The 23,214-nt window shown below is 38.9% G+C and overlaps 1 protein-coding gene across 1 annotated transcript in view; it reads left to right on the plus strand.

Moving 5' to 3' along the window:
• The first annotated feature begins 10,090 nt into the window (after positions 1-10,090).
• Positions 10,091-23,214, plus strand: part of OVCH2 (ovochymase 2) — a 60,539-nt gene continuing 47,415 nt past the window's right edge. Inside the window, exons 1-10 of the mRNA XM_063437533.1 lie at positions 10,091-10,173; positions 11,236-11,342; positions 14,033-14,124; positions 15,537-15,709; positions 16,774-16,869; positions 17,405-17,556; positions 20,890-21,085; positions 22,187-22,213; positions 22,301-22,391; positions 22,852-22,985. Coding sequence (XP_063293603.1) covers positions 10,104-10,173; positions 11,236-11,342; positions 14,033-14,124; positions 15,537-15,709; positions 16,774-16,869; positions 17,405-17,556; positions 20,890-21,085; positions 22,187-22,213; positions 22,301-22,391; positions 22,852-22,985 — 1,138 coding nt within the window. The 5' untranslated portion in view covers positions 10,091-10,103. The remainder of the gene's footprint in view (positions 10,174-11,235; positions 11,343-14,032; positions 14,125-15,536; positions 15,710-16,773; positions 16,870-17,404; positions 17,557-20,889; positions 21,086-22,186; positions 22,214-22,300; positions 22,392-22,851; positions 22,986-23,214) is intronic.

Below are 23,214 nucleotides of genomic sequence, written 5' to 3' on the forward strand. Positions count from 1 at the left end.
GTGCAGCCCTGGAGAAGTTTTGGAGGTGAGCATCAGATGTGGGAGTACGGACAGAGGATAGACGTAGGTCTTCGGCAGAGCGCAGGGGCCTCGACGGGACATATTTGTGTATTAGAGAGCATAGGTAGGTTGGAGTCGCATTATGTAGGGACTTGTAAGCAAGCACCAGAATCTTAAATTGTTAAACTCAGAGTTGATGATCACATTCCGTTGAGGAAGTAGATATGTCAGGATAGAAACCAACGCACATGATGTGGGAAAATTTTCAAAATCACTTTTTGAGAAATTATAGTATCCCTCACCACAGTAAACACTATTGAAGCTATTTAGAGTAACACTCCAGACGTCAAAACACTTAAGCTTGTTGAAGTGCTTTATGTGTGAAGAGTGTGTCCTCTTTATTTATTTATTTCATTTTACAAAAAGTGCAGATTTTTCAATAGAAATTGACACTTTTATAAAGTAACCTTGTTACACCCTTCTGGCTGTCAGACAACTGGTTCTGTTACTTTCTGGTTTGGTTAGCTCAATGGAGCTAAACTTACCAGGTAGGAAATTGCTCAGAGCACTTGCCTTGCAAAGACTTCTCATTGAGCTGCATTGGCAAGTCTGTGATTGGACAGCCACAGAAAGTCTGGGCGGGGTTAGAAGGGGAGGGCTTGCAAAGGCTGTAGACAAGAGATCTGCAGCTATTGCAAATTGTTTTTAGACATATCTCCAATGGGGGAGTAGGGGAGGAAAACATAATTTAAATGCATGTATATTTGCATTGGGGGTATTTCTACTAAACAGTGATTTTTTAATTGTATTTTTTTTTTTTTTTTTTAGGCAGTTGAGCGTGCATTTAACTTAAGTACCGGTATGTAGTGCCTTGTCTTCATGTTAGCCTCCTCACTTATGATGCTCTGGGCCAGCTAATGTACCCAATGCATCTACTGAGAATTGCTACAAGTGTGCATGTGTGCTTTGCATTCCTTAGCAGATTGAGCAAAAGATTTGCAGGTAACTGCTCTGTTTTAAACTTTTGTCAGATGTATTTATGGCCATTCATACCATCTACTGTGACTCGTGTGTTTTCCAGAATTCAGAGTTTAAATACCTGTCATATTTAAGTTAAGAGTGTTTGTTTTTCCTTAATCAAGTAAACTAAAAACGGGATTTTATTGATATGTTATGTTTATTTTCTCATAATGTTTTTGAATTCTTTTGTTTTTGTGTGCTTGCCAATTTTAATTTTCTACTTTTCATTCCCCTGTAGTCTCACTGATCAATTCTATTTGCTAAGACTTATTTTTTCCCTTTAAGAGTAATATCCACACCCTTGACCGTAGAGGCCATAGATGGTAGACCACTTAGTGATCCTGTGATCACAAAATAAATGATAGCCTTTTTTATGATCGTAGGATTACTACACCAAGAAATGATAATCCTACAACAGATATCCTCTCCATCCTTTCCTATTGTTTTAGGATTTCCTTGACTTGCTAAACACAATCCTATAATATATTGGGAGACTAAGGAAATAAAGAGTTGGAATGGTTCATGTATGGAGGGTTGTGTTTCCAAAATCAAACCTGTGTGCCTCATAAACATTCCCAATATGGAGCCTTTATCCACTGAGGTGCCTGAACTGTATAAAGAATTGAAAGCCGTGTTTGAAAAGAAAGAAGCCGATAAACTACCCCCACATCGCTCTAATGATTGTGTGATCAATTTACTCCCTGGTACTATGCCTTTCTAAGAAAGAAGGGGATCTTAGGACCTATATTGACTTCTGCGGGCTAAACAAGATAACTAGACAGAATGCATACCCTAATCTATTAACATCGGAGTTATTCGATAGGCTTAAAGAGGCATCTGTATTTACTAAACTTGATCTGCGAGGGGCTTACAATCTGGTTCGAATCAGAGGGGGTATGAGTGGAAAACAGTGTTTAAAACACACTACGGCCATTACGAGTACACCGTTATGCCATTCGGTTTATGTAATGCCCCAGCTGTTTTCCAGGACTTCAGAAACAATGTTTTAAGGGACTATTTACATGAATTATAGTGTACCTAGATGATATCCTGATTTGTTCCAAAGACCTTCAAAGTCATCATAACCACGTGAAACTTGTTCATTCTAAATTGCTGGAAAACGGATTGTATTGTAAGTTGGAGAAGTGTCTTTTTGACATAAAGGAAGTAGAATTCTTGGGATACATAGTATCCAGGACAGGTTTTAGAATGGACCCAAAGGAACTAAAGACTATATTAGATAGGCCTTTGCCAATAGGATTAAAAGCCATACAACGTTTCTTGAGTTTTGCTTATTATTACCGGAGATTCGTTAAGGGGTTTTCATCCAAAACAGCCCCAATTATCTCCTTGAAAAAAGGAAGAACCCAACAAGAATGGGCGCCTAAGGCCCTTACTGCATTTGGGGCTCTAGAAAGGGCTTTTGCTTAGGCCCCTATCTTGGCACACCCTGACTCTTCTCTACCTTTTTTGTTGGAGGTGGATGCTTCTGAAACTGGTGTAGGGGCAGTACTCTCCCAAAGGTCAGCAGCTGATTTACCCCATTCACTCTTGTGGTTATTTTTCTAAAGAAAATTACCAGAAACTGGAAAGCGGTATGATATGGGAGATATGGAAATGTTGGCCATAATCATGGCTCTAAAGGAATGAAGAAACATGTTAGAGGGATCTTCCACTCCCTTAACAATTCTCAGACCATACAAATTTGTCCTATTTCGGAGAGGCTAAGAGACTAACAGACAGGCAGGCACATTGGTTTCTGTTCTTGTCTCACTTTTACTACATAGTGACTTACAGACCAGGTTCCAAAAATAGTAAGGCTGATGCGTTATCTCGTCAATTCTAAACCCAAGCTAGTCTCAAATCCCAATTGCTGTCAAATTTTCCTTATTGTTGTTTAGTGGCCACTGCTAAGTTACAGATTAGATCAGCACTAATGGATTTACTAGAAAACCACAAGGATCAAGCTCCAGAAAATACACCACCTAATAAGTTGTATGTCCCTACGGACCATAGAGAAACCGTTCTCTCTTATATATGAGACCAAGATAGAGGGTCATCCAGGTATCCATAAAACCAAAGCGCTTCTTTCTAATCAGTTCTGGTGGCCTTCTTATAAAAAGGAAGTTTGTGATTACGTAAGAACCTGTGTGGTTGCCTCTACCAAGGGATTGTGTAGTAGACCTACCTGTATCCGAAAAGATGACAGTAATATTGAACGTTCTAGATAGATTTTCCAAAATGTCTCCTTTACCTAAATTACCTACATCTTCCGAATTAGCCACTGTATTCACCAGAGATATAGTCAGGTTGCGTGGATTACCCAAAGAAATTGTCTCTGGAGGACTTTTTGTGAACAATTAGACATTGAATTGTGTTTTTCTTCCTCTTACCACCCACAAACAAACAGTGCTGCAGAAAGTCGCTGGAGTCACAGCCTTTTAATGACCCAACACATATGCGCCGACATCATAGCGTCAATGACGCGGTCCTGTGTCATCAATACTGGCCTGGAACGTTTTGGGGGCGTGGTCTTAACGCAAAAGACGCTCCCTTTTAAAAAGGGCGCCTTTTGCTTTGTTCTTTGCCCTATTGTGGTTCCTTGTGTTCCCCTAAGTGCTATTTGGTACTCCCTATGTTTATTAAGTATTTTCCGTGTTTTGATTTGGCTTGGCTTTAGACTTCTCTGTACTCTGGTTCCCTGACTCTGCTTGTATTTTGACTTTCTCCTCTCTGGTATGCTGACCCCGCTATTCTCATATTGTTCTCCTGATCTCTGGTATCCTGACTTTTGGCTGTTCTTTGACCACTCTTTTCCACCTACGTTAAACTCAACCACTCTAGTGTTCAGTAATATGTGCTGGGGTTTTCTGTGGGTTTACATACTGTGTGTTGGTTTGTCACACAACCGTGATAAGGTATAGCTTTCACCAGATCTTCACTTAAGACTTTGTTTCTTCTCAAATTAGAAGGGTTCTCTTTGTCTCTCAGGTCCTAGGGAATGGAACCTTCTAATTTTAAAAGAAACAAACAAAAAGAAAAAGTGCAGCTTGTTGAACCCTTAACTAGGAGTGCCAATCTCAATCCAGGATAATTAAACTTTAAAAAACCTATTGTTCCAATGTTAAAAAGGAATCAGAGGGAATGGAGTGGGGACTAACTTACATAAAAAGTGAAAGGATGCCCTCAGATATACCATTGATGGTCACGACGAGATGATCACACAAGTCTCTAATTTGACTTAGTCCAGCTCTGCTGAAGCATATTAACCCCTAAACTTGAACTTTAATACATTAAAACAATAAGACTGATTTAAAACCAAAAAGCACCAGCAACGTGTGGTTTTCATGAATCCGCTTTAAATAAGTCCTCAAAGGAGAGAGAAACAAGTAGCAAGAGAGGTGAGAATGGACAACAGCTCAATTAGCCTGGCCTTGGGTGGGTCCCTGCTTAGATCTCAAGCTGGTTTTAGCTCATATTGTGCCATTACAGAGAGAACATATCTGAAGCATATCAGACTGGTCCCACCCGTACGGGCAGTCCAGATCCAAAATGCCAGCAAGTTCCCTCTGCATGAGAGATATAGCAACCCCAGACAATCGTTTTAACCTTGTAAGGTATCATCAGTGAGGTATAGCCAATATCCCTCTGGGCACTGTGAGCAAGGTGTCCACGTCTGGATTGCCCTTTAAACTTAAGGAGAGAAAAACAATTGGCAAGAGAGGTGAGAACGGACAACAGCTCAATTAGCCTGCCCTTTGTCGGCTTCTGAAAGGAGCACGGGAGGAAGAAGTTAATTTCTAGATTATTACTCAAACCTATAATTTAGCTTCCTAGCTTTGAATGGTACTCTAGCTTCCTAGCAATTGAATGCTGGTGCATTTATCAATTATAGAAAGTGCCTGTTCCCAGTAAATGGCTAGACCCGGGCATTGCAACCAGATGTAGAGCATGAAACCATGAATAGATTTGCAACGCCAACACATATCTTAATTTTTGTTGGAACCATGTTCCACTTCATGAAACATTTTCTCGAAATGTCATATGCTGCGTTTAGAATGTTACCTTAATGTGCGATCAAAGCTTTGGCCCATTGTACTACTGTAATTTGGTGACCAATATGGGCCTCCCAAGCCCAAAGGCAAAGGGGGTAAGATGGGTAGAGTGGTTTTTGAAAAAGTTTGTAAATTATTGAGATACATTTTTTCATCACTGTTTTGGTGCAGCAGAGCTGTTCAAATTCTGAGAGTTGCTGAGTGTGTTGTGGGTCATCAGAGGTCTTCCTTAGGTCAAGTTTCAATGACCAACTCTGCACTTGGGCATATGAAAATGGAGCCACTTTCGGTAGAGTGTAGGTTGTTGGGCTTAAACTAGTTTTATTGTCAACTGACCTTTACATTGAGGATAAAGTGAGGGTTCAAAATCCCTGGATGGTTCTAGAACATGACTCAATAGACTTAAAAGATTAACTGGTACTAGAACCTAGAGGTACCCCAAATAATGAAATAGAGAAGGTGAAGATATACCATGAGATATATCAATTTTAGATCTCGATTGGAGTTCAAAGACTGCTAACATGAAAGGGAAAATAAAAGGGGAGGTTTTCAAGTGATAACATCTTTAATTACCAATTTTATTATAGATAATACATTATTTTTATTCTTAGTATTAAATGTAGAATAGCATAGACCCTTCCATATCTATAGAACAGTACATGCTCTTAATCACAAGATTAGAACATTCAAACCTTCTATGCTGAAGTGAATTCCAGGTATTGACTGGTGTAGCAAGTATAAGATATGAAATAGTAAAAGATTTAGACTTTGACAAAGAAACATTCTCTTTGTACTAGAATAATGTGTTCCTGAATACTATGATCCATTACTGATGTGGCTGGTCGTGATGTTCGATATCTGATGGAGATGTCCAAGGCTGACTGGCTACCGTGGAAAATCTGAAATAAAATAATCCAACCAAGGAATATACAATGAATAATATGAATAATACGATAAATCAAATGTAATTGATAAAAAGTAATTAAAATTAAATTATAAAAAATAACTAAAATACTTTTACCGTTCACAATACGATCATCAAAACCTTAAATTTCATTGATATCGTTTTTGTACAGTTGAACTCTTATTTTTTTTATTTTTTTTTTTACTTTCTGCACAAAATCAGGAAAACATTATAACACGACTCTTTTGCTTATATTTGACATATTCAAAGTGATGTAATACACGCATTTCTTAAGGTAAACACTATCTTGATGGTTGTGTCTTAACATGAACATACCCAAAAACAGTCCTATTGACCCACTTGTTACAGTACAGCATTTTTGTTTTATTCTTTTTCAGTGTAGTAGGTATAAATAGAACATTGATGTTATGAAGTCTTCTTTAAAAACACAACATGTATCATTTTGGCTTTCTTAGCCTTTGTGGACATTTGCCCCCTCCCCATATTGGATCTAGAACTGATTCCTTTAAATTCCTTGCACAGTTATGCATCGTTTCACTGTTCTCTGCCTCTCATTCTGGTACATGTCACTCAGACAGGATTTTAACCTGAAGTTAAACATGGGTGCCTCAGCACAACATATTGATGTTAACCACTAGTGCTATGAATACCAACACCAGTATCGTTGTGCCATTATATCATACCACTCAACATGGAGTGGATCTCGGCAAGATATAACACCTACCAAAAGGCACAGTAGAAGCAATAAAGTGGTCGGGCTTAACGCTTAAGGTAGAATAAGGAACTAGCAGAAATGAAAATACTAATTCCAAGGTCGGATATGGTAACTGGAGACAAAGGCTAAATCAGGAACATCAAAAAGCAATAATGAAGGTCAAGACGGGCTAGGCCACATCTGCATCAAAATTGACACTGCGTCAAAAATCTGGAAAGGTATAAAACCCAAAGTCGCAGTCGGCATTATTAAGAGAGACCAACAATAGAATGATGCAGGCAAAGATGCAAGGCCTCAAAGATGTTCCAGAATTACGTGATCTGGACAAAATTGACGCAGGGGCTTAATTTCAGGTGGGTAATCTTGTAATTAACACAGAAGGGTAATTTCTGGTGATTTTCTTGTAAGTGGACAGGAATGTCCTTTCTGGTATATTTTCTTGTAATTGATACAGGACCGTCATTCCTGATCTGCATTCTTACAGTATTGAATTGGGACAAGTGGGTGGAAATCAAAGAGGGTTCACCAGTGGTGCTACTTGAGTCATCTTCAGTCATCTGACCGGAAAGTTGGTGGGCCTGCTCACTGCAGGGTTGTGCCAGCTTGGCATCAAACATGCCAGGCTGACAGACCATCTCATGGCTGACCTGTATCATACAGAACAGGTGCATCGATAGAGGGCTGCAAGGGGCACCGGATCTTTTTGGTGCTCATGCTTTTATGAGTTGGTGGGGAGATCAAAGATGTCCCTCACCAATCTATTTCAGGAATGAGGGGGAGCACTGAGAGCCTGTGCTCTTACTCCTTCCCGGTTGCACATCTATGTGTATTGGCTCTGGTGAGCTCCTGGCAGTTCAGTGCATTGCTGCGGGTTACCACAACAATGGTCTAACGCTGATAGTGGAGCTCATGAGAGCCTTTACACGAGTTCTGCAACTGGAAGGAAGTGAGAGCAGAGGCTCTACACACAATGGGCCACCAGGAATAGGAATGACCCCATCCCTGCCCCAAGGTAACCAGAGGGAGGGGGTTAAAAACCGTATTTAAAAAAATAAAAATATTTTTTTTTAAAGTTTTATATATATATATATCATAAGCTGTTGTATACAGCAAACACAGACTCAAAGGAATCCATGTTTAAAATGAAAAGAGGCAAACATGTGATTCTTTGTTAAACTAATTTGCATATGCCCACCTAAAAAACCTTTGTAGTAGTAACATCACTGTAAATATGTGATTTCTGTATGAAAAGCAAGTCTTATGGCTTGACCGGTGTGCAGATTTTTGTTTAACATTGTATTAACTATAAACAGACTTCAGGTGGAAGGGGTTTTCAATCACATTGTTTTCCCTACCATAACCTTCTTGGTTTTTGATATATATATATATATAATTTCACCTGTACTCACAAACTACACATGACATGAACACACTCACTGCTTCCTCAACACACACATTGCATTGCCAGCAAATGCACAATGCATCCCCAGCACACACACCAGAGATGTAGCAATGCCCTTGGTGCAGAGAGCACAGCTGAAGTGCTCTATGTATGGTCCTACTGTTGGCTGCACAGCCCGAGCTGTGTTCTGACGCTGAGCTGTCTGAGGACAGTTTCCTGGTATCTCCGGATCCAGGACATAAGGGAACTAAATAGCACAGGACCCAGTTGGGAGGCCTTTTATATATCTGTAAATACCTTATGTAGAGCATTCGCAGGCACTGATTTGTTGTGTTCTTTAATTTGACCAGCTATTTTTTTTACATTCTGACCTCTAGAACCCTTACTCTGGCTTATTTTACCAATACTGGTATTTTTGGTATCATAACTTTGCCTACATTCTGGCTAGTTTGTATTTCACATCTTTGGAGACATTTTGTTATGTCCAACAACTGTAAGATCTAACAATATCTCTGTTTCTGTGTTCTCTTCTTTCTGACAAATTAATGAATTAATTGTACTTTTAAAATATATGTTGCGTTAGGCCACTTTATGTTCTGCAAATGCCCCTGGGTTGGTTTACGATGTTTTATATAAATTCTTTCTGTCTGTAACATAATTCACAATGGGGTCAGAATCATACCTGCCCAGGTCGGAAAAAATGCAAAATGTTATCACAGTGGATGAAGAGCTTATACTCACTATATGACACTTACTCTTGACCTTTGGAAGGGACAGAACTCCATTTATTATCTTGCATCCCAGCATTGGGACGTATGGGATCGAGATAGATGGGCGAATATGTGGCAGCGAAGCTCAAAATGGATGTTACAGATAATGCCCATAATGGACAAGTCTGCCCGGACAGTGGGCGGGCACACGCACTGAAAGGACGCATCATCCTGGCATCAGGCTGATTGACAGCCTCTCTGGCTGGCCAACAACATAGACGACTACGCAGAGAGCACTGCTAAAACACTATGATGTTGTCCAAGTGCTCACCGCACAGAGTGGGTCCATCTAATCATGTGCTCGAACTGTGCTGACTGAGGACAGGTCCCTAAGGTCTCCAGGATAAGGACACCAGAGAACAGTATTGGATTGCAGGACAGGACACTAAAATAGGTACTGTCCATGTAAAGTAGGACAGTTGGGAGACCTACATTATGGCCACCAAAACAATGTTTTCCAAGACCTGCAGGGTTATTCAATAAACTCTACATTTTCATAAATTAAATGTGAATGGAAAAACGGAGACAATAAATTATCCAAAATAACCAGAGTCACAGCTTTTGCTTAGATTTGCCTTAGAGTTTTTCCATTCAGATTTAATTCACAAAATGTAAAGGTTTGGTGAATAACTGTGCCGGATTGCCAGAACTGCAAGTAATATTCAAAATGTTCAAACGTTCAACCTTTAAAAAGCACTTTTACTGTAGGCCTAGACACTTGTAACTCTAAAACTATGCTAAGGATGTATTCATATTTGGACAATACCAGGGACGACGTTGCTAGGTCTCAAAAACACCTGGGGTTATCAGCTACCCAATAAAAAATAAAAGTGGGGGAAAAAAAACAGTAATATTATCCTGCCAACCTCCCGAGATCTTGGACTAAAGAGTGCCACATTGGGGGTTGCAACCCCCAAAGCCCACCTAAATAATGCGTATGGATGATAACATTGCTGTGTTCTTTTCCTGTCTAGAACCATCTGCTACACTTCTCACTTACAGATAAACTTGATTTGCAACTCAGTTTTCTTGAAATAGGAAAGTTACACTGCTTGATTAAATTTAAAAAAATAGTAAATGATTAAGCAGGCTCTTAGTTAATTAATCAACGTCATCTCTCCCGCAGTGATATATTAGTTCATATAAAATTACAGTTAGTTCTCCACTGTTTGTTTAATGCACCAAGATGCCAGGAAGGAGAGCATCTGTACGTCTTATGCTTTTAACACTTGCTGTGATGTCTTCTGTCGAGAACGGGGGAATGACAGCAACAAGCCAAAGTAGAGGTAAGTGTATACCGGATTGTAGACTTTGTCTCTATGCTTTGTGCTCCTTTGGGGATCATCGTCCACTGACCTTAAACCCTGACAATATGTCACTACAATTGCAAACAAACGAATGCATTGAATAATTGTTCGAGGAGTGATGGCTGGCCAGTGCCTTAAGGATGGTTGAGCATCGTGTGAAATTGTAGTTCAACATTTTCTAGATCGAAAAGTTTAATCTGGGTCCCCAAAAGGTAGGTTCCCAGGCGTTGCAGAACTGAACTCCCTCTGACAGTGTTAATCTGTAAATTCATAGTTCTGTAACTGCTGGGGGTTCTACCTTTTGGGAACTCCTGCCCTAATATAGTCACCTTTTTTAAAAAACTATTCTTGTTTATTTTTTTCACTGATGAGAACAAGCTAGATTATTTTATATTTGCTAACCTATGCTTCTCAGATATATTTTTATATACTCTCTGTTTCTATTCAGACTAGGCATACAATCATACCAAGCCACCTGAATGTGTGTTATAGTATCTACAGCCTCTCCACTCACCTACTACCCTATCTGTATGTTTTTTTCTAATGCTGAAACAAAACCATAACATTCTTGGTATGTTTTCTTTTGGGTCTAGGAAGGCAAGATCTTTGAGGATAACCCGTAACAAATTTTATTTAGAATGTTGGGAATATTTAAATTTCATTAATATATTTGAGAATAAAACATTACCCATAATTTTAATGTTTTTCGAGGTGGAAACACTATCCCATCAATGATTACACTTTGAAATCTGAGAACTATCTGTGTTACACTTTTGTGCATATTTTAATTTAAAACATTTAAACAACTTAGAATTTATATGAGTCATAAGAATAAAAGTTATACATGTTCTCAAACTGACATTTTGATTTATTTTTACTTACCCAATATTAGGACCTCATTTATAGTATATTTTGTAAATCTGAGTTTGATAGTGTTTATATTTTATCCAAAAAAGTTCAAAATAAATTATGATTTAGTGAATCAATTCTTAATTTAAACGATTATTATGTTGAATAAACCTCTTTTAATTTGTTAAATAGCATCTCGATGTGGAAAGGTCCTCTTGGCCAGCGATATAGTCAACCTCAATATGCTTTCTAGAATTGTCGGGGGACGTCCAGCTGGTAAAGGCCAGCACCCATGGACGGTAAATCCATATGTTTGTAACCACTGATTTTATGTTATGGGGTTAAACCAGTGTCCAGTGGATCTGTTTGTCTATGTAATAAAGAGGACACGTCTATACATTTAAAAGAAACCAATGGGAAAAGACAGGGAGGGGGTGATTGTGGGAGGCTCATTAATTAAGTTTTCCCTGCAATGTCCCAATATGAGGGGTTATCAAATCTACATTGTTAAGTGAAAAAGCCTTTGATTGTTCAAATGTCAGAGTAATTGGCAAAAAACGCTTTGCTCTCTTCTCTGAAACGGGTCATTACCATTCCAAAAAATAAAGGATATATCATTCTGATGGTTTTCCTGGGCATTTTGGAGGCACCCCTGCCACTGACCTAGAATTTAGCAGTGACCGGCCAATTAAAACCAATTTTAGATAAATGAATAAAAGATACTACCTTTTTACATATTGATATAGCATCATTTGTAAATAGCACCATAGATACTCACACAGCTTAAAATAATGTTAAAGGCAAACTCCGGACACCAGTACAACTTTAATGCATTTGATAGATTTTGGCCTCAATAATATGCTGTATTTTTTTGCATGCTCTAATCTTTATAGTTTTTGCACAAAAAATAAATAAATACTCTGCAGAATTATGCACCATTAACATGACTCCTTAGCCATGCCCCTCATGCCAAGACTTCCTTATCCGTCTCAACCCCAAAGCACTGAGTGAGCAGCTTTTAAGTCACATTCTGGGTGCAGAAGGTCAGAGGAACTACAAACCGCTAAACACGTCCTTACTATATTCCTCCCTGGGTGTCCTCTCCTTCTAAGGCAGCTTGCCTCGTAGTTCAGGTTTTTCAGTACTGTCAGTAGCTGAGCTGTGTGCATACATTGATAAGGAAGTCTAAGTGAGGGACGTGGCTAAGGAGCCAGGCTTATGGTGAAGCATTCTGCACAACATTTTATTTATTTTATACGAAATCTATAAATATTTGAACATGCAAGAAAAATACAACGTATTAATAAGACCAAAACCTATCAAATGCATTAAAGTTGTATTGGTGTCTGGAGTGTCCCTTTAAACCTCAGTAAGGGCACATTATACTCTCACTCACTCTCTCAGCACTAAATCACCGAAGACTGAACATTTTCTCAGGCTTTCCTGCAGCCAGTGTCTAGGCGAGGGAGGGTATTTCAATTTTAGATTTCTAAGCTCTATTAGGACATTGCAATCGTACCTATTTCTTTATAGTATGTTAGGTTAACTATACACTCATTAACAATTGACCTACATATAGTAAATATTTTTTATTAATATTTTAATATTATTATTATATTTCTCATAACTAAGCCAGATAACTGAAAATTAGCTATGGTTTGTGGCATTGTGCTATATTTTGTGTTTAGTTTTTATTTATATGTTCAGGCATGGCATGTTAAGTAAATTAGCACCTCGAGTTAAGCAGCATTCTCTGTCAAAGATGTGATGGCTGAACACACAATCAATCGGCACCATGACATCTGTTGTGTGTTGTGAAATGTGGCAAAGCATCATTTTAAAGCCACAAGTAACATTTTTAAACCAGATTAGATTTTAAAATGTTGAGCTCTGGTCAATAGTATAACAAGTTCCACTGACACAGGTTTAAATGGTTACTCCAATAAAAACAAAACAGTGTTTTCATTAAAAAAAAAAAAATGGTTTTGGTGAGGCCAAGTTCTTCCTGCAGCCCAATCCCACATGCCTGGCATCACTCCACCTCACTGATAGAGGCAGCTCGAGGCTTTTGCAAAGAACTGACATTAGACAGCCTGGAACTTTGCTCTGGGCTAGCTAAAAATGCTGCTGGAGGGGACGTTTGGATTTTCAAAGTGCAAGATAATGCATCTTGGACGTAAAAACCCAAGGGCAGATGATAGAATCCTAACCTCAACATCTGAGGAAAGGGACTTAGGGTGATTATTTCTGATGACTTAAAGGTAGACAGACAATGTAATAGAGCAGCAGGAAATGCTAGCAGAATGCTTGGTAGGGAGAGGCATTAGCAGTAGAAAGAGGGAAGTGCGCATGCAATTGTACAGAACACTGGTGAGACCTCACTTGGAGTATTGTACGCAGTACTGGAGACCGTATCTTCAGAAGGATATTGATACCTTAGAGAGAGTTCAGAGAAGGGCTACTAAACTGGTTCATGGATTGCAGGATAAAACTTACCAGGAAAGGTTAAAGGATCTTAACATGTATAGCTTGGAGGAAAGACGAGACGGGGGATATGATAGAAACATGTAAATACATAAAGGGAATCAACACAGTAAAGGAGGATACTATATTTAAAAGAAGAAAAGCTACCAGAACAAGAGGACATAGTCTTAAATTAGAGGGGCAAAGGTTTAAAAATAATACCAGGAAGTATTACCGGTACTTTACTGAGAGGGTAGTGGATGCATGGAATAGCCTTCCAGCTGAAGTGGTAGAGGTTAACACAGTGAATAAGTGGTCAGTGTCCTTGGAGTAACCCTTCAAATTTAGTTATATTTGACAACAAAATGAACTGTTTGCAATAATATGTAAATTAATTAAATAAAGCATTCCAGGATTCTTTTAAAACCTTTTTTTGGATTAATTGTAATGCAAAATATATATTATAATATTAATATACTGGCTTATGAGAACCATTAAAAATCTATTAATAAAAAAACCTTTTCAGGTTTCTTTAAAACGTAAGGCAAATCACTTCTGCGGAGGGACCATAGTCACCTCGACCCAGATAATTACAGCGGCTCATTGTGTGACAGACAGGTAAACGCTAAGAATTTTATTTCATTAATGAGTTTAACATGATGTTCCCGCCTCCAGGTTTACGTTGTTGTCTTTATATATCTATGTATGTACATTGCAGGATCCTCTCTAAGCACAAAATCCTTATGTATAGAATAGTAGAATTAATAGCTAAAAACCAGAACCAATCCAATCCAAAAACAAAACATTATTTGAAATCTTTGTGATCTTCAGAGGGTTCAATTCTTTAAAGGACCACTATAGTGCCAGTAAAAATAAAATAGTTTTCCTGGCACTATAGTGTTAATAGGTCCCCACCACCCTCATGGCCCCTCTCCTGCCGTGCTGAAATGGGAGGGAGGGGTTAAAATCTTACCTTTCTCCAGCGCACTTGCAAATAAATGTCGGATAAAAATGATATTTCCTATAGAGATTGCTGTTCTGGGATACAAAATAAAATGTACATGTTTGTAAATGTACTCCATTTTAATCCTTCATTTATCCATTTTTTCCCCATTTCTTTAATCCACTCAATAGTAAATTGGAGTGGATTGAAAAGCAAGCAGTCAATGTTAAGCTAAAATAGCCAGGTAGAATCTATAGCCGAGTTGGGGAATTTGGCCGAATTATTGCTTTTAACCTAATTTTTACATTTTAGTTTTCAATTCACTATAATACTGTGTCTAGTGAATTAACCCTTTTATGAAGAGCATTGTTACAATGACTAGCAAGATGGCTGCGCCATAATTTTGAAAATTTACAAATGGAAATGGAAAGAGAATGTAAGATTATACTACGAGTGAGTTGGAGATTTTTTTCCAGATTAGCCCTTTTTGCTTAAATTTTTGCTCTTCGGTTTTAATTTTTGTAATTTCAGAGTTTAGTGAATAAGCCAAAATCAAGAGTTTATTATAACACTGAGAACCGACAACAACTCGCATAGCTTGCCTTTTTAATGCGTTTCCGCTCAGGATGATTCCATCCACAAGGGCAGTCTAAATATGATACGGTGGCATGTTCCTCTGCATGGGAGATACAGCAACCTCAGATTATCATGTCACCTTCATTGGGCCTGGTGATTGAGGCGTAGCTGACACCCCTGTAGACACAGCGAGCATCTGGGGTTCCATTTCTAGACATTGTGGCCTTGATTTCATATTTTTGATACACTTTTCAAAGGATTCCATTAGACTTGTAGACGCATTGTGATCATTTGAAAAGCTGCATGCAAAAATGTTAAACCGAGGCCAATGTTAGTGTTGAGTTTGAAAGACACGACAAACAATAATATACATCTAGATCTGGGAATATGTTTCAGCGTTATATCATTTGTTGGTATGCTTAATACATAGTTCAGCTAGCAATGGGAATCCTTTTTATGCACATTAGACCATTTAAGTTGCAATTTCTAATTTCTTCTTTCAAATTCACAGAAATGCGTTGAATAACATACAGGTTTCCGTTGGAGACCAGGATTTCACAGTCACTGAACCAGCACAAAAGATATTTTCCGTCAAATCTATAAAGAAGCACCCACAGTTCAATCCGGGCAAACCAATCAACTTCGATATTGCAATTCTTGAGCTGAATGGCCAAATAACTTTTGGTAACTGAGTAAACAGACTTCAATAGCAATTAATTAGATAATGCGAGAAGAAAAAAAAAAAAACTAAAAATTAAGTCAATACAATATATCACTCGAACTGGACAGGGCAATTGAAGAGTTTTGAAGAGTTATATAGTTAAATAGGTTGAAAAGGGACATGCGCCCATCAGGTCCAGCCTTCCTCACATTTGTTTTTTGCTGTTGATCTAAAAGAAGGAAAAAAAAAAGTTTGAAGCGCTTCCAATTTTGCAACAAACTAGGAACAAAAATCCGTCTTGGCCCCAGAATGGCAGTCAGATTAACCTTTAGATCAAGAAGCTGTTACCCTACATTGAAAAATTAAATAATTGAATATTCTGTTTTTGCAAGTATGCATCTAGTTGCTGTTGAAGCACCTATATGGACAAGGCTACTATTTAATTACCAAGCTAGTCCTATAAGACAGTGTTACATAAAGGTACACTCCAAGCACCATAGCCCTTACAGTTCACTGTAGTTGTTATGGTGCCAGGAGTACCCTGGCGTTCCCTAATGTAAGTAGTCAGACTGTTTTTGAAAGGTTTGACTTCTTACCTGGGGTCCGTTGGGTGCTTCCCCTTGCCATCACGTTTAATGTTAAGAAGGATATTCTGTTAGTTCTCCTGAGCTAAGCCCAGCAGTGCAGTTGATCAGCTGGGAGCGTTAGTTGATCACTCTCACCCAGCCAGCGAAGCTTTGCTACCAGCTCTCCGTTGCTAGTAGGGGAGGCGGGGAGCAGCGCCCACTCCCCAGATAAGTCAAACCGTTCAAAAACAGCTTTAATACTTACAATGGCATTGTGCTTGGGAACTCCTGCTACCACAGCCGCCATATGTACTTACAATGAGCTTGAACATTTGTTCAATTTTAAAATGATGTCACTGATCCATTCTTCATGTATTATGTAATATGTGCTTAATTATGAAAAATGCTGGATAAGGGCGATGAAAGTTGACAAAAAGATCTAAAACAAGGACTGCCAGTGACTAAGTATTCATGATTCTTTGCTGTTCTATCAACCTCTGTGTTTTTTTTTGTTCCACCAGATGATAGAATACAGCCAGCATGTCTACCAACCATAGACGAGGTGTTTCAGCCTGGTTTATTGTGTGTTGCTCTTGGATGGGGGCGTTTGCAAGAAAGTAAGCTTATATCAAACTTGAAACCAAGCTTCAATGATCCCCATGACCTGTGATACAGCACCCGTGTGACGTCAAAGCCATGTTATCGTATTGCATTATTTGATAAGAACTCCAAGCGTGTCTTTTATGGGATTCCAAAGACAGAAATAGCTAGAAAGAAGGATGGGGGTTAACCCCTACAGAAGGGACCCCCCGGGCATTCATACTAACACTTAACTTTTATTAAATCATTTAAAAATTCAATATATAATGAGAGTAGCTGCTACAATCATCTAAAAAAGTATAAGGTCTATAAACACAGCAAAGTGAATGATGCACCCATAAAAGACATCCCAAAAATCAATTAAATTGAATTTCTGAGATATTTAATAAATGTTAAGTTTTAATATTTGTGGCCTGGGTAGTACCCATATTTAAAATCCATTTTGATGGACTCTCAGCTCGAATTTACACTGACAAAGAGTCCTAATTGTCGTGACCTCAACAACAGAGCTGGTAAATATTTAACTTTTTTTTTTTTTTACCTTCCTTTCAGATGGTAGGATCCCTTCCATGTTATATGAGGTTTCCTTGCCTGTCATCGATCCCAGAACGTGTACGTCTGTGATGGCAACTCTAAAAGGATCCTTGAAGTTTGAAACTATTATATGTGCAGGGTTCCCCGATGGAGGGAAGGATGCATGTCAGGTCTGTATTGGATGGCCGCTTGGCTTTGTATAGAAAATAGTCATAGCATGCAGTTTTAACCCCTTAAGGACACGTGATGGAAATTTTATAAAGCTGATTCCGTAAGCGATTAATAATGCCCACATTATTTATAATGGCCCTGTATATAATACTATCAAAATATTTAGTTGGGAAAGATATATCTTTCCATTTCTGCTACCTTCTGGAATGTAGATATTACTATCACCCCACTTAATGGTGCTTCCTTAATTGACCTTGAAAGGATAAAAGGTCTGAACTGACCTTGCCAAAAATTGAACTTGTAACTCTGAGATAGTCCAGTGGTTTGGTCTCCAGATGCACTCTCTCACTGCAATAAGTGGTGGTGTTAACTGCCGACATGCAATATTTTTTTGTCGATCTTTATTTTTGCAGTGCATGAGTAACATAAACAAGCTCGTATCGCCACAACAACATGTACAAGCTAAAACAGTAATACAGTGAATACAGTATTATGGCATGCAAGAATGGCACCATTTTTTTGTTAGTAAATGCAGGTTAGGTACTTATGTCTTAAGTTATAGCCTGTACTAGTTAGGTAAAAGCGAGGTGAAAATAAGACATATCGGTTGATAATAAAGGAGTACTACCATGAAAAGCGTGTTTTAGAGCTAGCATACTCTTAATTGATTAATTGTTTCAGGCTAAACATACATAAAGGCTAAAGGCTGCATATTTTGCAGGTTTCGGCAAGACATATATGTAGCAGGCTTAAAAGTTGTAAACCACTAGGCTTTTGGGGCGCGTCTGCATCAAGCTAGGCATGTTAAGAAATAGACCATTGGACTGAAAAAATAGAAAAATCATACTTTTCTAGTAAAACAAAAGCAGAATATACATTTATGGCATTGATGGTAATGTTCAGGAGGCAACATGTTTCTGCCTGTTTAGAGCTACTTGTGAGTAAGTCCCGGTGTGCACGCTGTGGTACTGTCCAGGAGTGTGTTTATGCGTTTATCCTATGCCCACGATCGGGAAGCTGCCAGCAGGTTGGTCTAGGGGCCGCATCCAATTTTGGCCACTCCGCCGGCCCCAGGCCTTCTCAAGGGCCCTTGTGCACTTTCCACCGCTCCGGTCACTTTCAGCACCGCAAGCCAGGTCCCGGGCGGTTGTGTGATGGTAAAGTCCCATCCGGGCATGTGGGGTAAGCAGCAGGGTGTTTAACTTTCGGGCACTCAGCCCAGGAAGGCAGATGCGAGCCTCGGATTTTATGGGCCGCCTTCTCCGCTTCGCTGGTCTCCGTTTCCCTGGTCTCCGTTTCCCAGGCGTCGTGCCAGCCACTCCAGGCATTTTTTCCGGCAGTGAGTAATGCGGTCGTGTAGGGTGTAGCGGCTTCCTCTGGGTCTGTGCCCCTTTGTTTTGCATTCTCTGCCAGAAGTTTTTGAGGAGGTCGCCCAGGCAGTAGGGAGATCGGCCGCTTCTCCCAGGCTCTCACCTAGAGGTAGGCCTCAGTGGCGGTGTGGGCTCAATCTGCTTGTCGGACGCCTGGAAACCCTTGTGCTGTAGCAGAATAGCTTGCAGGTAGGTATCAGCGCAGATTTAGCTGTTTGCTTTCAAAATACTGTTTTTAGGCGTTAATTGTCACTTTTTGTACAGAGTCCATACTGCATGCAGCCTTTCATTTTGGCAGCCAGGCCCCGCCCCCCCGTGTCCTCTTTTTAATTTGGGCTTTCCACAGAAGTCTAAATTTGTTAGTCAGCAGTTAACGTCCTGTGGTTCCAATAGTCTGTTATATTGTGTACGTGACGATAGTGGGTAACCTGGGAGATTCTTGTTGGGCCACTCTTGCTTGGGTCAGGCGTCTGCCAGGTTGTTGCCAGGTTAATGGAAAGGTTGGCCACAATAACCGGAAAACGCATGTCATCGTAATCAGTTGCAGGTTGCTTTCTAGTTACGCCATTTGTCGTTTTGCAGTGCCAATGGTCAAATAATTTTTCTTATAGTTCATTGAGATACATTCATGTGTGGGTCCAGTGGTGGCTCAGCCTGATGGGAGTCAGAGTTCCCACTCTGACTCCCTCCTCCTTTCTCCGACATGCAATATTTGCACTTCCTCCTTTATTATAGGATTAACAGAGAATTAAAGTTGAAGTAACTCATTTACAAACATCTGTTTTTGTGTATTTTTTCTCATTTATTCAAAGGGATTTAATTACATCTATATTTTAGCACCATGTTTATAATTATTAATAGAAAGGGGCTATTGAAGGACATGGTAGCCAAATGAAGGGGGAAACGAAGTCCTACTCATTGTAATTTAGGTAGCTTAATGTTCTGGATTATCCTATTGTTAATTTTTTTGCCAGGCCAAGATACTGTCACCTCATGCCTCCCTTGCTTGTGGATCACCTTTTGACAACACTATAGATTAACCTGTTGTACATTAAGACTAAGCCATCTGTGTTTAATTCTTACACTACAGGATATGAACTCCACTGGTAGAAACACAATATAATACTCTGTAGACCTGCTCATACACTGAGATGTGTCTCTCTATTGTAACAAATGTTTATAGCTTATTGCTATGCTGTGCTCAATCATGGATCTTGCAGATGTTCGTATTCATCTAGATCACAATGCAAAGTATTTAGAAGTTCTGCATTGGGAGATGTGCCCTACCCTATCTGGGTTTCTCCATTGGTTTGATAATTTGTCCATCGGTTTGGTATTATTTTATGGCTTCACTATGACAGATTATGTTCTGTTTTTGATATTTACATGAATATTTGTATGGGCTTTATAGACAAACATGTTCTTGAAATGAACCTACATCTCTTTGTTAAAGGTATGTTATTTGTATACACTGTGTTTGTACATGCCCACATTGTTGTACGCCCCCTCCCCCCGTTTTTCGTTGTTTTTTTAAACTTTCAATAAAAATTGGACATATTGAAATAAAGTTATGCAATCTAACCCAAGTAGCTCTGATTTACAGTTAACAAGGTTCCCACTTTCTGAAGAATAAAAATGTCAACCAGGAGGTTGCTGAGTTCATTTTATCATTACCAGATTTGTATCAACTCTCTAAGTGGTCCTTGAGTTTTGACTTGGTTTACCTGTTTCCTTATCACTCAAATTAGAGACTTCCCAACTGTTGCAAATGTTACCCACCCACCCATCTATCCATGCATCCACCAACACACACATCCTCCCACACACCCAACCTCCCACACACACATCTATCCTTCTTTCCATCCATCTCTACTTATCTTTTCCCAGTGCCACAAGTCTCCTTAAAAAAATATGTTAACGTTATCATCATTTCATCCATGGAGAATGTATGTTGCATTGCAGGGTGACTCAGGAGGCCCCCTGGTGTGCCAACGAAGCCAAGGAAGCTGGGTTTTAGCTGGTGTCACTTCTTGGGGAATGGGATGTGGTCGTAAGTGGAAAAATAATGCCTCCCTGAAGGTTAGCAAGAGAGGATCTCCAGGGATCTTCACAGATCTTCGGAAAGTGCTCAGCTGGGTCTCAGTGAATCTTAACCAAGGTAAAAATGCTGACGGAATGATTCTTCGCCTCTCAGGCACTAAAAATATAAATACATAAAATCTCAACATTCTACCATGATAGCCACCAATTTTGCAGGTTTTTGTCATCTTATTACATAAGTAGAAGAGGCATCTAATGACATTTCTTGTATTTAAAGAGTATTTAAAGAATCCTCAGCTGAGAGATGGTGCAAAATATGTAATACAATACGTAAGTTTTTTTTTCTCCAAAGTATGAATTAAATTATAAGGATAAATGTAACCTCAAGATAAAACCATCAATGTGTGCATAATATCTTCTCTGCAGATTCAGATGATGGCTCTACATATCCTTGCAGAACCATGTCTTCCTTTCTCTCTATTTCCACAGTAAAAAATGAAAAGAAAGTGAATTCTTTTTTTTTTTTTTTTTTTTTTTTGCAATATCAGAATGCAGACTCTTACATGATTACTCAAAGCATGAAAACAAATTTATCTCATAAAGTAGTTTTGGTGTATAGATCATGCTCCTGCAGTCTTGCTGCTCAATCCTTTGCCATTTAGGAGTGAAATCACTTTGTTGATGCAGCCCTAGCCACATCTCACAAAAATAGGTAAAGATTTTAATCAAATCTTACAGCTCAGTTTGTTTAATTTAGAAGTTCTTATCTCCTGCTCTGTTAATTGAATTTTAATCACACACAGGTGGCTGTTGCTGTCTCTAGCAAGCTATTAATAGATCAGGAGATCAGACATTCTAAATTAAACAGATTGTGCAAAAAAGGGAAGCTAAAATCTTTACACTTCTTTTTTGGGAGGAAGGCTGTGTACGTCAAAGGCAGAGGTGGTTTGTGGTTAGCCCTGCTTAAGCAAAGTGACTTGACTCCTGAATGGCAGAAAGTTGAGCAGTGAGACTGAGCGGTATTGTCTATACACTAAAATTGCTTCATTAAGTTAGAGTTGTTTTGGTTTACGATTATCAATTTAATATTATGCTGTGCAGTCTCATGCCATAAAACAATGTAGAGAAGCATTCAACAATTAGTATTTAGTTATTTAATGGCAGTAATTGTGCAATTGAACGTAAAATATCTTAATCCTACATTTTTCTTTTGGTACAGACACAGCCAACGCAATCCGCTCAGAAGGTAATTATTATTGACTACTCTTTGTAAGGCTCAATGGTCTAACCTTATACATTCAACTGGCTAAAACGTCTTACTTGTGCCACACAGACAGTTGCAGTATTAAGGATGGGATATTGGATGGAAATGAAGGAGAGATAATATTTCCTGAAGAACCGCAGACACACTACACAAACAATGAGTGAGTACACCCTCTTTAAATTTTCAAGTTTGGGTTCGGGTTAATAAATATAATCGGAGGAGATGTTTGTACACATTTGACGTGCACTCCCAAGAACTCAAATGGACATGTGCTCACGCATGCGATCTTGCGAGAGTCAACACAGAGTTTCAATGACACGGCACTCCCAGAAGTGAAGTGATGCTGGAAGAAGGTAAGTACAGCAAATGAGAAAGTCGACAGATTCCGTGGGTCCACCCTTTGTCAACCTTCAGGTTACATTTAAGGAAAAGCAGTCCTTAATCTTCCTTATGTATAACTTTAAAAAAGCAAGAAACCCCCCCCACACAAAAAAACAAAACAAAAAAGCTGGCAAATAAAAGTGGGGAGGGTATGGAACATGTCAACATTAAAATAAAAGTAAAAAATGGTTCAGTGTATTAAGTCCCATATGTCACAATTAATTACATTTTCTTTCTAGGCTCTGTGAATGGACTTTGAAAGTCCCCACGGGAATGATGATTTTACTTAATTTCTCTCGTTTTGACTTGGAGTCAGATGTTGCGTGCAATCTGGATTACCTGGCCATATATTCAGAGGAAGGACAACTCATCGGTGAGTAAAATATATGTATATAAACATACTAGGTCCAGAATTTAAATAAAACGTAACATTAAATTGATGGGACCACTGTACCCAGGCCACGTCATTGAGATGACAACATTAAACATCTCTTCTATTTGTGAAATTCCAATTTCTTTTATTTATTTTTTTATATTAAAGGAACATTCCACTGATGTCTTTTTAAAAACCTTATTAGATATAACCCCAGAGAAAACATGCA

The sequence above is a fragment of the Pelobates fuscus genome, chromosome 12 (genome assembly GCF_036172605.1).
Source record: "Pelobates fuscus isolate aPelFus1 chromosome 12, aPelFus1.pri, whole genome shotgun sequence".
In the NCBI taxonomy this organism is placed as follows: domain Eukaryota; kingdom Metazoa; phylum Chordata; class Amphibia; order Anura; family Pelobatidae; genus Pelobates; species Pelobates fuscus.